The 22,869-nt window shown below is 38.2% G+C and overlaps 1 protein-coding gene across 1 annotated transcript; it reads right to left on the bottom strand.

Moving 5' to 3' along the window:
- Positions 1 to 7: 7 nt before the first annotated feature.
- On the bottom strand, positions 8 to 21,568 carry LOC127637297 (gamma-secretase-activating protein-like). Its single transcript, XM_052118278.1, has 31 exons — positions 21,066 to 21,568; positions 20,847 to 20,908; positions 20,582 to 20,638; positions 20,354 to 20,423; positions 20,089 to 20,136; positions 19,375 to 19,463; positions 18,508 to 18,577; positions 18,345 to 18,394; positions 18,121 to 18,225; positions 17,894 to 17,950; positions 17,732 to 17,778; positions 17,524 to 17,603; positions 16,240 to 16,317; positions 15,409 to 15,495; positions 15,221 to 15,313; positions 14,927 to 15,147; positions 14,767 to 14,836; positions 14,594 to 14,673; positions 14,352 to 14,432; positions 13,642 to 13,776; positions 9,173 to 9,231; positions 8,776 to 8,807; positions 6,675 to 6,736; positions 5,469 to 5,564; positions 4,759 to 4,829; positions 4,532 to 4,626; positions 2,134 to 2,253; positions 1,790 to 1,851; positions 647 to 751; positions 278 to 374; positions 8 to 176 (listed from the first exon to the last, which is right to left on the bottom strand). The coding sequence occupies exons 1-31, from the start codon at positions 21,151 to 21,153 to the stop codon at positions 76 to 78; spliced, it is 2,568 nt and encodes an 855-aa protein (XP_051974238.1). The 5' UTR covers positions 21,154 to 21,568; the 3' UTR covers positions 8 to 75.
- Positions 21,569 to 22,869: the final 1,301 nt, after the last annotated feature.

Below are 22,869 nucleotides of genomic sequence, written 5' to 3'. Positions count from 1 at the left end.
GCCCCCTAATTTCTCTGAATGTTTCCAATGTTTCCCTTTTCCAACTTCTATTTTCCTTTTTGTTTCTTGCTGTTTTTACTTGACTTCGAAGCCCAGCTTGATCACAGTCTGCTTCAAGGCTGTCTCCTCCACAAACCTGACGTCCACATTCTCCTGCTCTTCAAACGGGTTTTGAGCTGAAATACAACACCCATACAATATTTACTTTACAGTCAATTACAGCATTCACATGTCCAGAACATTTATTTGGAATTACTTTATTTCTGAAACAGCATACCTTTTTCCTCCCTGTCCGAGAGGATTATGGTGAGGTAGTTTAGAGGCAGAAACTCAAAATAGAAACTTGACTTGCCATGATCGAGCAGTGTAGAGTCCTACAAACACATTATGTGCTGAGCTGATAAACATGACAGCATGAACACAGTTGCTCTGTTCTATGAACTATGACCAAAATTCAGTCTCAACACTCGATTATTTAGTTGCAGATAAAGAGAAGAAATGTATGAAGAGCAGCTGTAATATGTCATTCAGCGTTTAGTCTAATAAACACTATCACCAGAGTATTAGATGCAGTTTTTTAGCAGATATTCAACCTAGTTTTAAGATGGTGTTTTTTTTTTTTAATAAAGAGAGCCCCCATATTCACCCTGCTCTCTGGGTATTTGTCCAGAAGAGTTCTGACGTATTCTCTGGAAATGCACGCAGATGTGATGGGGTGATCCCATTGCTGACTCACTTTCTGCCCCATACACTAGTTACAAAAACATAAACAAACATTATTAAAGTCAACATGAAATGGCATTTGCAACCCAATTTACTTAAAATGAGACCATTTGGAGGAACATTTGCTACAGAGGCAGACCACATTTTTGTTACATTTTTATGAAGGATAATACAGATTAAGATTATGTTCACAAAAAGACCAGAAATGTGTATTAAAGCAATATTTGGGGTTCGGTACAAGTTAAGCTCAAGCGACAGCATTTGTGGCATAATGTGCATTACCACAAAAATGTATTTCAACTAGTCCCTCGTTTTCTTTAAAAAATAAAAAATAAATGGGGGCCTGGGTAGTTCAAATCCAGGGTGTGCTGAGTGACTCCAGCCAGGTCTCCTTAGCAACCAAATTGGCCCGGTTGCTAAGTAGGGTAGAGTAACATGGGGTAACCTCTTTGTGGTCACGTTAATGTGGTTCTTGCTCTGGGTGGGGTGCGTGGTGAGTTGTGCGTGGAATGCCGCGGAGAATAGCATGAAGCCTCCACACACTCTATGTCTCCGTGGTAACGCGCCCAACAAGCCACGTGATAAAATGCACGGACTGACGGTCTCAGAAGCGGAGGTAACTGAGATTTGTCCTCTGTCACCTGGATTGAGGCGAGTCACTACGCCACCATGAGGACTTGGGAAAATTTTGGAGAGAAAAAAATACAAATTTAAAAATAAATAAAATCTGGGTTACAGTGAAGCACTTACAAATGGAAGTGAATGAGGGCCAATTTGTAAATAATAATAATAAAAAAAAGTTCTTCTATGAAGAACAGCAGCACTAATCACCAAGGGGGGAATGGCTTGTACTTTTTTGTTGTACATGCCTCATTTCCTTACTTGGCTGCCATAGGACTTAAAAACAAAGACTAGACACATCATGTGACCCAACAGATGACCACAAACATGCTCACATTCCACTTATTTTACACAGGATAATTTCTCCAAATGAGCTCTAAGGAGGAACTATGGGCTGCAGTAACACTGAAAGATTTCAAGAGGAAAGTTAAAAACAAAATGTTACCTCAGGAAGTCTTTTCAGAATGCTAAACTTCAACTGCTCATTGGCATCACTGTTATCTAGATCTGTCAGAAAAATATAAGCGGTGGCAAGACAGAGAAAGAAATATCATAAAAGTTATTGATAAAATAGGCATTATACCCTTTGCCTATTTGAGGTCTACAAAAATGTCTCTAACTATTCCAAAATGAATGTCAATTTAATTGGCAGCATTAGGAACAGGGTATATAAAAGCAGTGATGAGTGCCTTTTTGCTCTAGAATGGCTGGAACTCTGCATTGACTAATCAGAATCTAGGACAGGAACCATTTATATATAATAGAATGTGTGGGTGCTTAAATTAGTACCTGTCATAAGACGTAAAACAAACGGTTCTGTAAGCTGCAGAAGGCCATGGTCCACGTACTGGAGAAAAGTGTGCCGTGGAAGACAGCGGACTCCAAGCACACTCAAAAGAGTAGAATAACCTACACAAAATACACACACATGTACCACTCAAGCTATTTAACCAGTTCTAACCAGTTGCATGATTTAGAGTAAATCAGAAGTATCAGATCTGCAAATAGTCTTTTGTGTCAAAGAACAGCTCCACCCTGATAGATCTGGCATGCTTCAGATTTAAGAAACAGCTCTTTTCCTCACTAGGTTGTAAAATCAGTGCAAAAACATGACACACCCAACAGCTATATTTCATGGGATCCATTTGGATTTTGGAGAGATGTTCAATTGATTAATGTTCAGAGGGTGCAGAATTCTCTTCGGTCAGTCATTGGAAAACTAAGTAACATAAAACATTTCTCTTTTTCTTGTCATCTTGGGAACATTAACTCTAAGCTGCCTACATCGACATCATAAGCATTACCAAATCGAAGGCTTTAACTTTTAAGACACCTCATTGATACCAAAATCTAAGGCAGCATCACTTATTCTTTGCAGAGAAGACAATCACAGAATGCACTTTGCCAAACCAAGTTAAAAATCACCCAAAAAAGGAGTACAATGCAAGTTTTGACTTCAAATAAACTGGCAAGAATCGATTAAAAACAATTATTCACTCAAATTAAAAAATGGGTTTCACCCTAGTGTATTTGTATGCAATGGTTTTTTATGTTCTTCAAGAGTATTGTGTTGTTAGCTTAGCAACATGCTAACTTCAAACCACTGACTATAAAAAGAGACAGGTCACTGGTATACTTATCAATGGAAGAAATCGCAACAATGGATATAATGGCTGAAGGGAAGTTTCCACTGACGTCTCGACTGTCAAGACGTGGGGCATTCATCGAATTTTAGTTCTACAAGACAAGTCGTAATTTCGTAATTACTGTAATTTCAACAAGTAAATGCACCATTATCATGGTGCAAGCGCATTAAGGGTTCCAGCCTGAATAATACTACGATGATGTCATCAGAGCGCACGGAACATCGGAACCCCCACCACCCAAATGTACTGATGTTTGTTTGGGATAAAAGTACTGTCTAACCTAGAGATCACAAACAAATACAGTTGTTATTTGCATATATTCTATCAACTTTATAGAGCATCAAACAACATTTATTGTTTGAATCACTCATGTAATTGGAAAATCTTTTAATGTTGAAATGACAATGGATAAAATGAATGGGGAATATCTCATGCTCGAGCACCCACGGGATCGCCGCCAATGCACTCTGCATGCTTACACTTGTAAATGGTAAATGGTCTGCACTTATATAGCACCTTTTTAACCTTAACGGTATTCAAAGCGCTTTACACTGTGACACATTCACCCATTCATACACACAATGGCGGCAGAGCTGCCGTGCAAGGCGCTAGCCTGCCATTGGGAGCAACTTGGGGTTCAGTGTCTTGCCCAAGGACACTTCGGCATGTGGAGTCGTGTGGGCCGGGATTCGAACCACCAATCCTGCGATTAGTGGCCAACCAACTGAGCCACAGCCGCCCCAGTCGCTCGCCCGGTCTATTCTCTGCATCGCCAAAAACTGTACTTTTTAAAGTATTAAATTAATCCTTCTGTTATCGCAAGCCCTTGCAATATGAATATCGTAATATGTACATTTGTGATATTTCGATAAATGCGAATAGAATATAGCATCCTGCAGGCTGCCAGAGGCGCTGAATGACCCGGCTTGCTTTAAAGTGACTTTGGTCTTCATAGCAAGTCAGTCCACTCAGCGGCCATCTTTGGAACGCTTTCACACAGACTGGGAAGCAATTTTTTCAATGTAAACAAGTGGAATAAAAGTACATCTTTGATCTACTTGAATGGAGAAAGACCGAAATCTTCAAAACGGTTAGTCAAGATTATGATCAAAGAAAATACTTCAAATCAGCTGTAAAATCTGACAACACTGGTATCAATAATTTTCCCAGCTTGCTTAGCTAATGCCCATGCACGTTCTCATGTCGATTGACAAGTGATGTCTGTATCTTTACCTGTAAGGCGAAACTTCCTTTCTACATCCATTGACCGTTGGGCATTCCAATTTCTCCCACTCATTTGAATAGAAGCGGCCTGTCTCTGCTTTGGTCAAACTCTATTGGAATCAATCGTGAGACGAGACTCTTGTGTGCTCTGTGTTATTTGTGTGATGTGCGCAGTTTGTTCCCATGTCGAACATTCAAAATCACTCTATTTCAGATAAGATCCTGCCTTAGAAGGTAGTGGCCTATGCAGGTATAGTAAACTGTGAAGCAGCTCACTAGGTTTAGACAGTTTGTGAGGGAATCTGGGTTCCTCTTACCTGGAGGAAGAGGGAGACAGAGCCCTTTTGTTGCTTCCAGGATGCGAAACATTAAATGAAGCATGGCCCACTCCTCTGAACTGCCCTGCTGCTTACTAAAGCAAAGAGATCATCCACACGCACATAAACAAAAGAGACAAAGTCAGATCAAGCAATCACACTTTCCCACCCCTTTCCCCTCCAATGAGGAATCACTACATTAGCCCACAGAGGATGGGAGCACTTACAGGCAGAGCACCCAGGGGCCCAACTTCAGCTTCTGCCACACCAATTCCAACACGTGCCAGACCAGTTCCAGCTAAAAGACAAGAATACGGCCATTTAATTCTAAGAACACATTACAGAAACTGCAGAACTAGGACAACACCCATTCCCCTTGAAATTTCTGAAGAATCCATCATGATGTTCAGTGGAAATGCACTTATGCTGTCCTCAAATGACAGCTGTCAGAGAATGTGGATAATATGACTTAGTTTCAATTCCTTTATTCATGGGGAGCACACATTTTACTCTGCTCACTTTACTTTCACTTGGGCAAGTTCACTCACTCTCACATATGCTTAAACTAACATTCATTGACGGAGATCATGCACAATTTCTCATATCCTCATACCCATCCTTGTCTCAAAAACAGGAAGCACCACCACACGTCCATCTGCTTCCCTTCTGGTCTCCCAAACAGACTCAATTAAGTGTCAGTTTGGAGGAAATATATATATATATGTTCATATTTTATTATTTTTTTTCTTTATGAAATAAAAGAGCAGTACATTATTGGTTATATTTCCAATTCTCAGCAGAAGTGAGACAATTGTCTTTTTTGAGAAGGACATACGTTTATCAACCTCACTTTCAGCACTGTTGACAATGAACAATTTCTAACATGTACTGAGAATCTAAAGAGATCTCTGCCATATTAATGCAAGAACAAACATACCAGCTTTGCAGCGTAGTTCACCACCAGCAAATCAATCTTTTTCTTCCCCAGTCGTGACAAGTGCCTGTTCAAGTGTTCTCGGAGCTTGTCCACCATCTGAAAAAATGTAAAATAAAACTTCATAAACCTTTAAATGAAAAACAAAGCTCAATTCAATCCTATATTAAAAACAAACTCCAAACTTGTAATGTAATTTCATGTTGGTTGCAGGAAGTTTCATGAAATGAAGATACATTTTATGTTAAAAGTCCTTTTTTACTATAAATTCGAATTCTTGCCCAGTAGGTGGAGATATGCACTAAGAATGCCAATCGCCAAAAACAAGAGAAGAATGAGGAAGTGAAAGTGGACATTTATGTATAGTAAAATAGGACTTAAATGTTGATCTGTTTCTCACCCACTCCTATTATATCACTTCTGAATGATTTAACCACTGGAGTCGTATGAATTACTTTTATGCTGCCTTTACATGCTTTTTGTATTTTCACCGTGCACTTGCATTGTATGGACCAACAGAACTGAGATATTCTTCTAAAAACATTTGTTTGTGTTCAGCAGAAGAAAGAAAGTCATACACATCTGGGATGGCATGAGGAAGAGTAAACGATGAGAGAATTTACATTTTCAGATGAACTCTCTCTTTATACAATGTTTTTTTTCACATCACTGGAGGCTACTGACAATTAGGAAAGGGGGTGGAAATGTGCTTGATTATCATGAAAAGTAATTCACAATGCAAAACATCTTAATGGTCCTAAAACAGGCTTCATTTTCTTTATACAGAGTATAATCAAATTATTGGGTGAAATATGATCATAGAATTTCTGGACAGTTTTTATAATCTGACCTTTAATTGAATTCTTAAAATAAAGTCCTAAAATGTTTTATCCAGCTTATCCAGTCCAACTCAATAACTTTATTCACTTTACAGATTGGATCTAAGATTCGGAGTGGGTGGCCCATAGATGAATAATAAAACTTGAGGACAATGACATTCACAAGAACATGCTCGAGCACCCACGGTAACCTTAAAAGTTCTCTGTGTGAGGTCAGAGTCTGGTCCTCTGTTTCTGATTAAGGCTCATCACTGTCATTGTCAGAGTTAATTATATAATTGTCAGCACTTGTCCCGTATTCGCTCTCATTTCAGAGTGTTGCAGCTGACCATTGCTGAAATGCAAAACAACTGAGAGGCATACCACTTACCAGGCCCACCAGCATCCTCTGCTGTTGGTCTTCCTCCTGAAACAGTGGAACAACACGCCTGTCTGGAGGGAGGACGAGACAGAGAAAGACAGGTCTTTTCATGTGAATCGCACAAACTAATGTCCAGGTCATTTATCAGTAAAAAATAAAACCTATATCTTGCAAAAAGAAAGTGAAGCCTGTTTTTAGGGCCATTGAGGTATTGTTTTGCATTATGACATTATTTTCAAGATATATATATGTAAAAACATACACACATATACATACATGCATACACACACACATATATATATAAACACATATACAGTATATATATATAAACATACATACACACACACACACACACACATGTTTATAAACACATATACAGTATATATATAAACATACACATATATATATATATATATATATATATATACACACATACATACATATATCTACAGTATATATATATATATATATACACACACACACACACATACACTCACCTAAAGGATTATTAGGAACACCACACTAATACTGTGTTTGACCCCCTTTTGCCTTCAGAACTGCCTTAATTCTACGTGGCATTGATTCAACAAGGTGCTGAAAGCATTCTTTAGAAATGTTGGCCCATATTGATAGGATAGCATCTTGCAGTTGATGGAGATTTGTGGGATGCACATCCAGGGCACGAAGCTCCCGTTTCACCACATCCCATAGATGCTCTATTGGGTTGAGATCTGGTGACTGTGGGGGCCATTTTAGTACAGTGAACTCATTGACATGTTCAAGAAACCAATTTGAAATGATTCGAGCTTTGTGACATGGTGCATTATCCTGCTGGAAGTAGCCATCAGAGGATGGGTACATGGTGGCCATAAAGGGATGGACATGGTCAGAAACAATGCTCAGGTAGGCCGTGGCATTTAAACGATGCCCAATTGGCACTAAGGGGCCTAAAGTGTACCAAGAAAACATCCCCCACACCATTACACCACCACCACCAGCCTGCACAGTGGTAACAAGGCATGATGGATCCATGTTCTCATTCTGTTTACGCCAAATTCTGACTCTACCATCTGAATGTCTCAACAGAAATCGAGACTCATCAGACCAGGCAACATTTTTCCAGTCTTCAACTGTCCAATTTTGGTGAGCTCTTGCAAATTGTAGCCTCTTTTTCCTATTTGTAGTGGAGATGAGTGGTACCCGGTGGGGTCTTCTGCTGTTGTAGCCCATCAGCCTCAAGGTTGTGCATGTTGTGGCTTCACAAATGCTTTGCTGCATACCTCGGTTGTAACGAGTGTTTATTTCAGGCAAAGTTGCTCTTCTATCAGTTTGAATCAGTCGGCCCATTCTCCTCTGACCTCTAGCATCAACAAGGCATTCTCGCCCACAGGACAGCCGCATACTGGATGTTTTTCCCTTTTCACACCATTCTTTGTAAACCCTAGTAATGGTTGTGCGTGAAAATCCCAGTAACTGAGCAGATTGTGAAATACTCAGACCGGCCTGTCTGGCACCAACAACCATGCCACACTCAAAATTGCTTAAATCACCTTTCTTTCCCATTCTGACATTCAGTTTGGAGTTCAGGAGATTGTCTTGACCAGGACCACACCCCTAAATGCATTGAAGCAACTGCCATGTGATTGGTTGATTAGATAATTGCATTAATGAGAAATTGAACAGGTGTTCCTAATAATCCTTTAGGTGAGTGTATATATATATAAAAATAATAGTCCTAGCTTGAGCTAGACTGTATTTCTACAGCTCAAACCTCATTCAAGTCAAAGAAACTTCCAGCATTGAAAGGAATTCAGACAAGCACGAGATAACAGAAGATTAGTCTTGTGTGTGTTCATGTGAATGGGGAGGAGGCCAATCACTCTTATATAACGCCACAGAATTCCTCCTCTTTCCCTCCCTAACAAGATCCTAGTTTAACAACACATAAACCTAGAGACTGATGACATCAATATTAGAGAATGTGACCCTGAAACTCTTGTTTTCTGTAAAAGTATGGAAAATGTCCTGTATTTGTTCAAGGATAAATAAAAAATCCCAAACATGCACTTTCATTGACACTAACTGACCATTTAAACTACGTTTCACTTACCCAAACGCCAGGTGTCCATCATGGATAGAACTCTGGAGATAAACAAACAGGAAAGAGACATTAAAATGAACTGAAACTGCTTTTCAATTGCTATTTCACCCCTGGGACTTGTAAAATGTCAATAGCAAACACACTTAGCTTGAACAGATCTTTTATACTAGGCTCTTTCTTTCTGTAAAGTTAATTCTACATATAGTTTCATGATTAGATGCAATGCAAAAGCAAGTAAATATTGTTTAATTTGTATCATGATTTGTAATTCATGCATTTCAGATATTCAGATGAAAGACAGAATGTTTAGTTGCATGATATAGAACATTGTTTTGAAAGTGTAACATGCTCTCCTTCCTCTTTCCAAGCACACACACAGCACTTGGCAGAATCCGTTCACACCCACTTTTTTGTGTTCTCCTCGATGTTGTGATGATAGCGGGGAGATTTCTTTTTTTCAGAGTTCTGCAGTAAGAAACAAAAAGGAATATTATAAAATGGATCAGTCTAATTCCTGTTGTACATTGGTCAATACAAAATTTCAGACATGCTAAAATGTACAATATAGGAACAGCAATGACACAAATTACCCGTTCAACTAGCTACGGTGTATATCACAGTGCAGCATCTATAGAGGCCAAATATTAACCTTAGTTCAGTCATGACAACTCTCGGAAGTATTTAGCATGTTAATGTGGGTAAGACATAAAGATAGGATATGGTCTTGGCGGACTAGATCCACTATCCTGATGCTGCTGAGCAAGTGTGAAGACTTCCTACTGCTAGAAAATACACAGACATACTGAGTTAAGCATGTGGACATGCTACTGCTGCATTATTAGAAAAATACAAGACATGCTGCATCATACATGTATGCCATGCTGCTGCACAATTAGACAAATACAATCCCTATGTAGCAGATCTAGACCAGTGGATCTGGGGAGGTGGAGAGTTTCAGAGAAAACTCTTGCAGCACGCTGCAGTGAAACCGGCTTTCTTGCAAACTGAACAAATTTTTAGGCAAAGAGAGTACACAAGTCGATTGGCTTCCCGATAACATGTCAGAGGACCTATCAGTTTACACCATCAGCCCTCTACGTTGCGAGTAAATCACTTGCATATGCGACTAAATTTCACGATATGCGACTTAAATACATCAGTTATTAGCCACTGGCTAGTACATATTCAGATTTCACCCGCCGGTGATTGAGCTGTGTGGTGGCGAAGCACCAAGATCCTTTTACTGACTAAGAAGCTAGTGATTAAGAAGCTTGATTCAGCCTGGTCTTTCACTGCATGTTGTGTCTCGTGAGCGCACACACTCTAAAGGAAATTGACCTTATTTGGCTGCAGGTTCAGAACTTTAATTGATCGCAGTTTCACCATCACTTTAGTTGAGCCATGATATGCCATAGTCACATTGACATTTATATTGCATTTAACCACGATAAATACATTTTGTTTAAACTTTTCCATGGACTGTTTACACAACATTCTCAGTTTTACAGCATGGCTACAGACCAGTGTAACAAACCTGTTGGATGTCTGTTAGAAGATAAAAGTGTTGCAAAACTCGAGTGCTTGTAGATTTGAAATCGAGAACTTGTACAATAAATATTTGTACAAGAAAGTCAATACACATTATGCAAGTAAAAGTTTCCTTTTGGCTCTTTCCATGTATTGTGTGTCCAAAGATGAGATCCACGCACTCCATTCTCATTTCATTTCTCTTAAATTCTTTCTGCTATTTACAGTCAGTTGGTGATCAAAAAGTAAAAAGATATATAGGTTAAAACAACTGTGTAACTTCTCGCTCATTAACGTGCGCTGCGCCCATTCCACCATAAAAACATACTAGAGGAAGCTTGCTTAAACACATTGTCTTAAAGAGACAGTACCAGTTAAGTGCTTTTTATACATATTAAATCACCCAAGTGCATATAAACAAACATTGTAACAAAATGTTGTAAGTTAGAAAATGTAATAAATGTGTACATTTTAAATATTTAAAAGAGAAACACACATTTTTAAATATTTTTACTTTAAAAAAAAACACTAATACTCCAACTACAATATTTAAATCAAATTTCATGACATCATATATATTGATGTGAAATGTGAATGTGAAATATTTACTTTTTTTTTTCTTCTCCCCTTTTCTCCCCAATTTGGCATGCCCAATTCCCAATGCGCTCTAAATCGTCGTGTTGGCGTAGTGACATGCCTCAATCCAGGTGGCTGAGGACAAATCTTAGTTGCCTCTGTGTCTGAGACCATCAATCCGCGCATCTTATCAAGTGGCTTGTTGAGACCACAGAGACCTAGTGCGTTTGGAGGCTTCACGCTATTCTCTACGGCATCCACACACAACTCACCATGTGCCACACCGAGAGCGAGAACCACATTATAGTGACTACGAGGAGGTTAACCCAACGTGACTCTACCCACCCTAGCAACTGTGCCAAATTGTTTGCATGTGTGGTAGTCAGCGTCTTTACTCGATGAGCTACCCAGGCCCCAATTTGTACATATTTAAATAGATTAAAATGATAAAAAGAAAAATTTTAAATAAAATTTACAATCTTGCATACTATCTTGCGTGAAGTCAAACATATAAATACTAATATATATATAGTATTAGGGCTGTCGAGTTAACGCGTTAATAACGCGCGATTAATTATACCAAAAATAACGCGTTAAAATAATTAACGCATTAATCGCATGCTTGTAGTACCACCTGTATACTCCAGAGGGCAGTAAGTGAAATTTCAGCTGTGTGAGCAACACACAGTTTATACAGTGAAGAAAACAACACATATGCGTTATTAAGGGTTCAAATGCGAAGTGAAGGATCTCAATATGCGTTTAAAGATTGAGTATTAAACTATATTTAACTTGACACAGTGATTTTGTCTGTATAATTTTTTATCTTTATTATTTCGGCATCATTTTATTTCATTGTCCTTTAATTACAAAATCACTATAAAAAATAATGAATAAGAAAACAATGAACGTGCGCAGCGCAGCCTTTTTTTCTTGCCAGAGCGGGAAAACACTGGGGAAAAAAAACTGCAACAGAAAAATGGGTCTATCCGGAGCTCCCGAGAAGAAAAAGTGTACTTGTTCGTATAATAAAGAATTGAAGAAAATATATACATGGTTAAAACCAGTTACAGGTGAATCTAAAAAAGGACAATGCAGGGTATGCCACCGAAGTTTCACGGACAGCTCTGCTGAAGCATTTCAGTGCCCCAAACATGACAGCTCTGATATCTTTGGCTTTGAGCTTTCCTGTCACCAACGCGTTCGTGGAGAGAGTGTTTTCACTGATGACCGCTGCGTCGACAGAGACGAGGAACTGAGCACCTGTGGACCTCATCAAAAGTGAACTCCTGGTGAAAGTGAACACCTACACCTGCCAGGAGTTCTACAGTCATAATGAATGAGAAGGCCCTACTCGAAGCAGCCAGATCAGACAACAAAATTAAATTGAAGATGCACTAAACCCGGTAAGAACGCATTTAATCTTTCTAGTCTTTAATAATGGAATTGATGTGCTTATTTGGAAATGTGCTTTTTAACGATTAGATTATTATTTTCACTTCATAATATTTACATTGAGTAGGTCTGTGCTGTTAAAATTAGTTAGTATCGTAGACCTTATGCCAAACTGAGTGACGTTCACAGCGCCGTCATTAACATTTAACATCACTGCAAAAATACATCTAATATAAAATCAATATTTATTCACCTAGAACAATAATAGTAAGTTATCTCTCCCTCGTGTCACTGCCCCTCACCTTTTTTGGGAATGTGCCCACGCTGTAGTATTTTGGAGATTTCTATTTTATTTTATATATATTATTTAAATACGTACCTCCAACAACTCCAAAGCATTGAAAAACATTGCACTATGTAATGAATATAATGTCTTGGCATTATTGTAAAATATATCTGTAGTATTGTGGTCTATGTATACACCTGGCTTGTTTCTAAAAAAAAAAAAAGCATAAATTGCGTAAATTGACGGGCCCTTAAACAAGCCCTCATAATGAATCTCCAACTGATTGACAAATTCACTTGTGAAATGGATTGCTGTGAACTGTATGCCAATGATTGTCTTATGATCAATAATATATATTGCATTCAATAAACAATGCATTGTATTCTAAAAGCCGCTTTTATATTGTTTTATCAATGATTAACTCTTCTGCTACAAGAATGTAATGCATTTTAATTATCGGAATATTATTATATATATATATATATATAAAAAATTGTTTAATATTTAAAGATAACTATGTATAATTTAATGATTACGTATTGAATTATTGTTATATGAGGTGCTTTCTCAGCAAATATTTGTATATGCGATTAATCACGATTAATTAATCGGGACACCATGTAATTAATTCGATTAAAAATTTGAATTGATTGACAGCCCTAATATATATATGCGTGTGAAGATGCCCCCTTCCTGGTTAGCATCTTAACATCTTTTTCAGTTGCATTACGCTCTTACATGTCGTTAAATGTCTGGCGAGTAAAAACAAAAATGTACAATTCAATGGCGAACCTTTCTCCAATGTTTCCGTAGCAGGTTGACCATGTGAGCCGATTGGCAGGGACTTTATTTTCTAGGTAAATAGTGGCACTTACCTGAATTTGCTTTAGTAAAATTCCTTTAATATTTTAACTATGCAGTAACCGTTTCATAAAATGAATATTGCACTCAAGCGCAGGCTTTATTGTGAATATAGTGGTGCTCATAAAGATTCTTCATATTGTACTGATTTTGACACAGATCCCAAGTTAGTACATCTGCTTTCAAACGTATAAGCCCATCAAAATCAAATCTATGATCGTGGTGCTCACCAGAGCCGCCTGTAATCTGGTCCAGTCCTCTTTAATTAGAGTCGTTCTGAAGCGTGGGCTCGGGACTACCTCAAAGTACCTCACCCTGTCCAGGATGTGCTGTAGCTCCTCCCAGTAGCCCTGCAGGCTTTTGGCCTTGTACCCATCAAAAACAAAATTATGACAGCAATATTATACCATTATCACAGAGCAGATATTTCATATATAGAGCAGTGAAGCTTTTTGGCAGATGATCATCCTGGACTGAGGCCCTGGTGAATGTAACAGGGTTTTTCATTCTTTTTCAGTTTTACATGTAGAATTTTTTTCAGAATCCATTTCATCACTTAAACTCTACCTGTTGTTGGGGATTCTACTAGCACCTCTCCAAAGCAGATTGAATTGCTTGGACATGGATTTCAGTTCATCTGTTAGAAATGTTTCAATATTTACACTAGCACTGATCCGTACCTCTCCTGCCACCTAGTGTTTTGTATGCAAACTGCAACTCTTTGTGGACTGCTAAATTATTTTAAGTGCACATAACAGAAATTTAAATTGGTAAATCAAATGCATAACCACATCCTTGATTTCCGTTTGGAATATCTTATCATTTTTACATTTATAACTAAAGTTCTTACAATTACCTTCTTGTCTGTCATGTTTAGGACATTCTCTAAAAAATACACCCATAATGATCTGATTTAAATATGTCTGTGAATATTTCTTACCTTTCCTTTGATTAATGGTTGACAGAGGAGGTCAGGAGTGCATTTTACCCCAGGGATTGCAGTTAGAGCCACAGGAAGCTCCTTGAAAACAAGAGGTGTGTGATTTCTGCACCATTAACGTCACAAAACAGAAGCTTAAAATGAAAACCGGTTTCCTGAACACTCCCCTCCTTTGTTAGAAGATTAGAACACTCCCGGTCACAAATTAGAGTCACAAAGAACATAAGAGATTTTGTGTTTACCTTCTTCTCAAACACACAAGAATACGGCAACACTTTGTCTAGGCTCACACACTGCTGGTAGCTTATTCTGTACAGGGATGCTGCAATGAGAAACAGCCCATGAGTATCAATTAAACTGATGTAAGTTTGCCATGAAAAGCAGAGAGAGACCATATGAACACACAAGCAATCACCTAGAATGAATTCCTGAATCTGATCAAAAGCATCAAAGCTCATGACATTCTCACTGATCCAGTTTATAATCTGTAGAGAGAGAACATGACAATCTCACATGAGTTTTCAAGACATATCCTCGTTACAAAACTCACGCTCTTCTCCCCCTCTGTCTCTCACCTTCAACTCTATTACAGGATTTGGCTGCAGGTAGACCAGCATGCAGTGCAGGGCAGCGAGCCGCTGGGCCTCAGGCCTGTCTGAACTGAGAAGCTCGAGCAGGAAGTCGTGGTTGAGCTCCGTGCTGTACATCCTGCCAGCTCGGACATCAAGCAGTCTGCCACCAGGCACACTGACAACCTCAGTGCCCAAACCCAAAGCCTCAATATCACCATCTGCCCCTGTGAGACGAATAAACACAATAATACACACACACACACACACACACACTATATGTGATTATCGATTTCTCACCTGACAGGAAAAGACTGTAGCACAATAGATCTTGCTGTCTGCAGTTGATCAGATGCAGGAAATGACCTGCCAGGTACACCGCTATATAATAACCTGAAACAAATGAGAAGAAATGGCTTTCCATGTGTGAATGTGAGTGACGAAACGAACTAGGCTGGGATGCAGCAGGCATGATATCTTGTACTGACCCAGATGAATGAAGACAGGATGGATGGTTGACTCATTCGCAGGTGTGCAGTCTTTTTCTAGAGATACAGTGAAAGTCTTACTGCAGCCTGTCAGAAGAGATAGATTAATTTGATTAGATTTTGTATTTATTTAAAAAAAACAAATGTATCCCCTTTTCTCCCAATTTTGGAATGCCCAGTTCCCACTACTTAGTAAGTCCTCATGGTGGCGCGGTTACTCACCTCAATCCGGGTGGTGGAGGACAAGTCTCAGTTGCCTCCACTTCTGAGACAGTCAATCCACGTTTCTTATCACGTGGCTCACTGTGCATGACACCGCAGAGACTCACAGCACGTGGAGGCTCATGCTACTCTCTGTAATCCATGCACAACTTACCACGTGCCCCATTGAGAGCGAGAACCCCCAATCGTGACCACAAGGAGTTTACCCCATGTGACTCTACCCTCCCTAGCAACTGGCCAATTTGGTTTTAAAATAAATAAAACAGTAAAAAACATTTGCACTCACACTGAGCTTAAATGGAAACCAATTCTAACGGCATTATGGTAATGTGCATATACTTAATAAATTGAGTCTACAGAAAGGCCATCACTTTTTGATCACATGTGAATGAAAATGTGACAGGGCAAAAGATTAGGACTAAATTAGTTTGCAATATTCGAGTAGTGTTTTAATTGTTGACTAGTTGGTGCAGAATGAGTACTCTATAAATCATGCACATCACTACTGATAAGTACTTTGCAGTTTTGTAAATATTGTATAAAGCTTTGCTGTCTCTGACTTTAATCAGATGCAGTGAGTTACTGATGCGTGCATGTGTGTATTGGTACCTCTGTGCACAAATGCAATTGTGTATGTTGAATTCTTATGCCAGCGCACCGGAGGACTGTAGCACACACACATGGTCCCTGTTCAAAATGTTTAAAGATTTAGAAAGGTATCTAACATCTAGGTTCCAATTAAATTAAATGGACTGCATGCAGAAAACATATTCAAGCAAACACAATGGAAATGCAGAAATGCACTGGCGATCAGCAGAAATCATGGCAGTGATTTGCAGAGCTGTAATCAGTTTGCACTGAATACATAAATCAATTTTCTGAAAAATAATTTTTTTGAGTGCGATTTATTTGAATATATAGATTTTGTGTTTCAATTAAAACGGAAGCAACGAGGACAGAAGCAGTGCAAGAGGGCACAGTGAATAATCTACTCTAATAAAAATGTCATATTACACAGTTTTAGGTATTCAATCATTTATTAAATGAAGCACCTTTCTGATTAAATAGCTTTATTCATGAGATGTGTAGGGGAAACATAAACTTACTCTCTTTCCAATGACAAGTCAGCAAAGTGAAAAACACAATATGTAAATATGGGGTAATTATTTCATTATTTCACAGTATAGTGTCATGATCTTTTGTTAAAGGGATAGTTCACACAAAAATGAAAATTCCCTCATCATTTGATCAACCTCATGCCATCCCAGATGTGTGACATTCTTTCTTCTGCTGAACACAAACAACATTTTTTAGAAGAATATCTCAGCTCTGTAGCTCCATACAATGGAAGTGAATGGTGGCCAGAACTCTGAAGGTCTAAAAGGCAGCATAAAAGTAATCCAAATGACTCTAGTATAGGTTAAATCCATATCTTCAGAAGCGTTGAGTGAGAACCAGGTCAATATTTATGTCCTTTTTTACAATAAATTCTTCTCCCTACCCAGTAGGTGGCGATATGCATGAAGAATGCGAAAAACCAAAAACATAAGAAGAATGTGGAAGGGAAAGTGAAAATGGAGATTTATAATAAAAAATAATTTCTCACCCACACCTATTATATCACTTCTGAAGACATGGATTATACCACTGGAGTTGTGTGGATTACGTTTATGCTGCCTTTGTGCTTTTTGTAGCTTCAAAGTTCTAGCCACCATTCACTTGCATTGCATGGACCTACAGCGCTGAGATATTCTTCTAAAAATCTTTGTTTGTGTTAAGTAGAAGTAAGAAATTCATACATATCTGGGATGGCATGAGGAAGAGTAAATGAGAGAATTTACATTTTTGGGTGGACTAACACTTTAAAAAAAAAAATAGTGCTATATTACTTACCGGTTGGGTCGGTGAACACCTCTAGCTTGAGTCCCTCCTCTTTCAGCTCCTTATAGTGATCGTACCCAAAGTTAACAAACCTGTACAAACCACAGACATTGCTTCATCTTTCTAGGCAGCTTTGTCCATCAGATGATTCCTATTGTATATATTTTGAGCCTTTTCACTACTTGTTATTTATGTCTTAAAAATGTATGGAGTCACTGACCTCACAGGAGCGTTAGGAATGTTGGCCATCTGTAATGGCAGCTCAAACTGTTGCACATAAAATAATTGGTTTTCTAATAATTCAGGTTTCTGCAATTATTGATTTACTGAGGCAGTAACAAACTTTAGATATGACACCACGAAATGTGTAAAAAATATTTACCACAGTCTCAAAGTTGCGATCGGCGAAAAACTGTACACATTTCAGAGTGTGTTTCTCCTGTAGGAAGAAAAAAAGACATACGGGAAATATGTGAAATAAAAACGATTCATACAATTCCTAAATCTTACTTCAGACCAGCATTGTGATAGTTTAAATCATTTCAAAGAATTGGGAGAGGAAGAAGTCTACTCAATGAGGGAAAATAAAACTAAAAAATTGGTTCAGACCCGTGCAGTGAGGTAGTAGAGTCTTTGAGTGTCTGAATCCCACTGGACCCAACAGAACTCCTCCGCCACCCGGTCTCTGCCCAGACGCGCAGAGTTCAGCATTACCTATTTAAACCAGCAGGAGTATATGCGTTTACTCCAAATATATTTTCCATTAGATTCAATCGCATCACTAGAGTTGCAGAAAGTTAATAGTCCACAGTATCTCACATAACAGCCCTTACCACTCTGTACCCCTCCTGCCTTGTTAGACTTATGTGGTACTGATCAACATCTGTAGAAACAAAATACATTTTCATGTCAAAATATATGTAGACGTACTGTCTTGTATAATCTCAGTGTTTAAAGTCTGATGGCCTTCTAAAAACACATTTCCACAATACATACAGCCATCCTCTGCCACCAACAGCAAATGACTCTCCAGTACAGAGGTCCGCCATGTCTTAGGATAAAGAAACTAGAAAGGGGAAGGTGTGAGATAGAAGAGTTTTAATGTGACTTACTCCTGTACTTTGTAAAGAAAAATGAATACCTTAAATAGTTACAAGAATGGTATTTCGGTGTGCGTTTACACAGTCAGTCAACTTGAATGGATATTTCATCCTCAAATGAAAATTCTCTCATCATTTACTCACCCTCATGCCATCCCAGATGTGGGATTTCTTCTTTCTTGGAAGCAGAACCCAATTTTAAGAAGAATATCTCAGCACTGTAGGTCCTTACAGTGCAAGTGAATGGTGACCAGCTCCATAAAGCACATAAAGGCAGCATAAAAGTAATCCATATGACTCCAGTGGTTATTTCCATGCCTTCAGAAGCGATATGATAGGTGTGGGTGAGATCATCAATATTTAAAGTTCTTTTTACTATAAATCTCTCCACTTTCGGAACGTGAAAGTGGAGATTTATAGTAAAAAAGGATTGAAATTTGTATCTTTTTCTCACCCAAAGTGATTGCATTGCTTCAGAAAACGTATATTAAACCACTGGAGTCATATGGATTACTTTTATGCTGCCTTTATGTGATCTTTGGAGCTTCAAAGTTCTGGTCACCATTCACTTGCATTGAATGAAGATATAGTGCTGAGAATTATAAACCTCTAAAATTCGTTGTTTGTGTTCAGCAGAAGAGAGAAAGTCATACACATTTTGGGTGAACTATTTCTTTAATAGGGCTGGTTATTTTTTAATCTTTGAGTCACCTGATGTGTTATTGCTTTTTCACAACTAGTTCACATGATGATTTAGGATTACCTGAACTTTGACCCTGCAGTCCACTGCCTTCAGGACCTTTGTGTTGTTGATTGGGTGTATCTCTATGAGAAGCGTTAAACATTTTGACACTAAAGTGGAAAGAAAAAATACAAATATGTCAGAGGTTAAAGGATAACCTTGATAACATACCGTAGGTTTCAAAATCTCAGATCTTGTTTTATTATTGTTTCTATTTATTAAAATGTACCACCCAATGGATAATTTAACCATGCTTATACATCCCTAGGTTCCATGTAAATCTGTTGTTTCATTAACTACTTCTGCACAGTGCCTTCTAATATCAATATATGTGGTCAAATCAGTATATATTAGCAAATCAGAAATTAGAGGCGTCAACAACAACCAAACAAACAAAAATGACATTTATTTAAAAACACAAAGGGGAAATCCTTGCGATGCATTTACATAACTTTACTATGACGTTACCACAGCAACTGATATGAGAAATGAGATCATATTTGAAAAGGAGAAACTTCCTCTCTCAGTCTTTGAGTTCAAATGGTACAGCTGTACAAATAGTTCTGAAATAGGAACTTGTGATAAACGTGCCAGAGACGCTAAATGAAACAGTTCAACTTTTACTAATAAATGTAGAATGCAATGGTGATATGGTATGAATGGATATGACAATAATGTATTAAATAGAAAACAAAGAAGTAGAATACATTTTTGTACTTCAATTATGTCCCTTACCTGGTCTAAGGCGACCTTCTCCCTGTGTTGTCTGTGATAGGCTGACCGCTAGCACAGAAACAGCTCACATTAGTAAACAACTTCCCATTTGAAACCACAAGAGATAATAACAATTAACAAAATGAAACAATGCTGCCAATAACATTACGCATCTTTGACACCTCAAATATATATATATGTGCATCATATGAGTTAGAATCATTGCCCAGTTCTTTTAAACAAGCAGTGCAACATGTAGATAGATAGTCTTGATAGATAATCTTACCCAGCAGTGTTTCTTCTCTGTTTAAAGAGCAACTGCTGACACACACCTGCTTGTCAAAAGTGTAGAGGAGCTGCGATCAGGACACAAGCATAGGGTTAGACATTCATATCTTAGAAAACTGGCATATATGGGTATTTCTCATATTTGTTATGCATTTGACTCCAGTGTGTTTTCATCAGTAGTATTTGTATATCACTGAAGGTACATGGCCAAAGTCTTGTGGTGTACCTTATTCTCTGTGCTGTGAGGATCATATTTCCCAATTCTGGTAGTCCCTGTTGCCCCCTAAACATAAATATAGGGATGTTAGGTAAGTTTATAAACTAATAACATTTAAAATGCAAAAACCTAAGGAGCTGATCAGAGGAAAATAACGCAGTGCCACCAACTATTCAGCTTTGCATGCAGCGCTCGCGACAAGCATGCATGCTATAGCGGCAAATTAATGGAGCGAGGCGCGCGTGACCGTTCAAATTAAAGTGACTTAACATACTCTCCATGAGTACACCACACCTCCATCTCTCTCCACGGTCAAAATGCGAGGCTCAAGAACACCTGTAGACATTTTAAACAAGTTAACATTAGCGAACTTTAGTGCATGTTCATACAAACTTCAATAAATAATGCGACAGTCTTACCTGTTAAAAATAAAACTTAATAAATTATCATTATAAAACAAGACAGCGAGCTCCATTATCTAAGTGCATCTTACCAATATTCCCTCTGACAGTTTCCTCCTTCGCCAGAATGCTTGACACGACATCTTTTTGGGTATCAAAAGTGGGATTTAATCTCAACATGTGTGAGTTTTATTGTCCTCCTGCACCGATTTATCAGAAAGCAAGTTCTAGACCTGCGATTGAGGAAGTGACCTGATTTCACGCCTCACCGAAAGCCATACAAGCGCACAATCGTTCTGTCTAAACACCTTAATAGTGTACGCGATTCAAATGTATTAGAATTCACTGCACTACTTTACCCACATCCAACACGGACATGTTTATTTACTAGAGATGTAAACAACGAATCGTTGTTGTGAACCGGTTCTTTTAAACGAATCGCTCGTACCGCATCGGACTTTCGGGATAAACGGGTTTAACTGATGATGACGATGACCAAGCTGCTATAGTCAGACTCGTGTGGAAAGTCTTCACAGTTCTTCGTACTAGACTAGAACTGAACCGAAAGTCCGTAAATAAGACGATCCCGTCACAACTTGAGGATCTGCCGTAAGAGCTCGTAGGCGGATTCCGAGCACCAGTGGACCAATCAGAAATCACAATCAAATTTAGTACAGAATGGGTTGTTTTATTCTATACGTTTACTGTGCCATCTTGGGCAGATTATATTTAGCTAGTTTTAGAAATGAATATAATAAATATAAATATATGTATATAATAATTATTAACAATAGGATAAGTGTTTTCAGAAAATGTGAAAACGCCAAAACATCGCAGTAAGTCAATTATTAAAATAATAATAATTTTAAAAAATTCTAGCTTGTTAATTTAACAAGTATGCAGAGTCTTGTTATATGGAAATCCCCACTACAGGGGGCGCTTGACATTCGATTGTCTTATTTTATATTTACACTGGGAGCTTATCATCAATAAACCTGTGAAACCTTCCTTTACTAAAATAAAAATCAATTTTAAAGGTATATTCCGGGTTTAACACAAGTTAAGCTCAATCGACAGCATTTCTGGCATAATGTTGATTGCCACAAAAAATTATTTAGACTTGTCCCTCCTTTTCTTTAACAAAATCAAAAAACTGGGTCACAGTGACACTTACAGTGGAAGTGAATGGGGCCAATCTATCAACAATAAAGCACTCACTGTTTCGAGGCCTGGGTATCTCAGCGAGTATTGACGCTGGCTACCACCCCTGGAGTCGCAAGTTTGAATCCAGGGCATACTGAGTGACTCCAGTCAGGTCTCCTAAGCAACCAGGTAGAGTCACATGGGGTAACGTCCTCGTGGACGCTATAATGTTGTTTGCTCTCGGTGGGGCACGTGGTGAGTTGTGCTTGGATGCTGCAGAGAATAGCGTGAAGCCTCCACACGCGTTGTCTCTGCGGTAATACATACGTTTTAAGAGAAGAATTAAAGTGCTTTTATAAAATTGTAAGTTTCACATTTCGGCCTTTAAACCCTCCAAAAATGGGGCACAATTCGCTTCCATTGTAGGCCTATGTGCCTCACTGTCACCTCCATTTTTGCTATTATTTTTTTTTAAGAAAAGGAGGGATGAGTCGAATTGATATTTTGTCATAATCAACATTATTCTACAAATGCTGTCGATTGAGCTAAACTTGTATTGAACCCATAATATTAATTTAACATAAACAGAAAAAAATGTAACTTAAATAAAATATTTTTTTATGACTCTGAAACTAACATAAGTAAATTCAAAGTGACCACAAATGGATTTTTGTTTTAGATACAGTACTATAAAATTTGAAACCTTTACAAGTTTTCATTATATACTTGCAAAATACTGAAATGAAACCTAAA

Source organism: Xyrauchen texanus, chromosome 45 (assembly GCF_025860055.1).
Source record: "Xyrauchen texanus isolate HMW12.3.18 chromosome 45, RBS_HiC_50CHRs, whole genome shotgun sequence".
NCBI classification, from domain to species: domain Eukaryota; kingdom Metazoa; phylum Chordata; class Actinopteri; order Cypriniformes; family Catostomidae; genus Xyrauchen; species Xyrauchen texanus.
This window is presented reverse-complemented; position numbering and strand designations above follow the sequence as displayed.

What these genes read in the sequence shown, in the direction of transcription:
- LOC127637297 (XM_052118278.1), bottom strand. Translation starts at nt 21,153, where the DNA reads ATGTTGAGATTAAATCCCACTTTTGATACCCAAAAAGATGTCGTGTCA. An exon ending in GATTCAGGAATTCATTCTAG is followed by an intron (nt 14,674 to 14,766) that starts GTGATTGCTTGT and finishes TTCTCATTGCAG; the next exon opens with CATCCCTGTACAGAATAAGC. An exon ending in GGCCCCTGGGTGCTCTGCCT is followed by an intron (nt 4,627 to 4,758) that starts GTAAGTGCTCCC and finishes TCTTTGCTTTAG; the next exon opens with TAAGCAGCAGGGCAGTTCAG.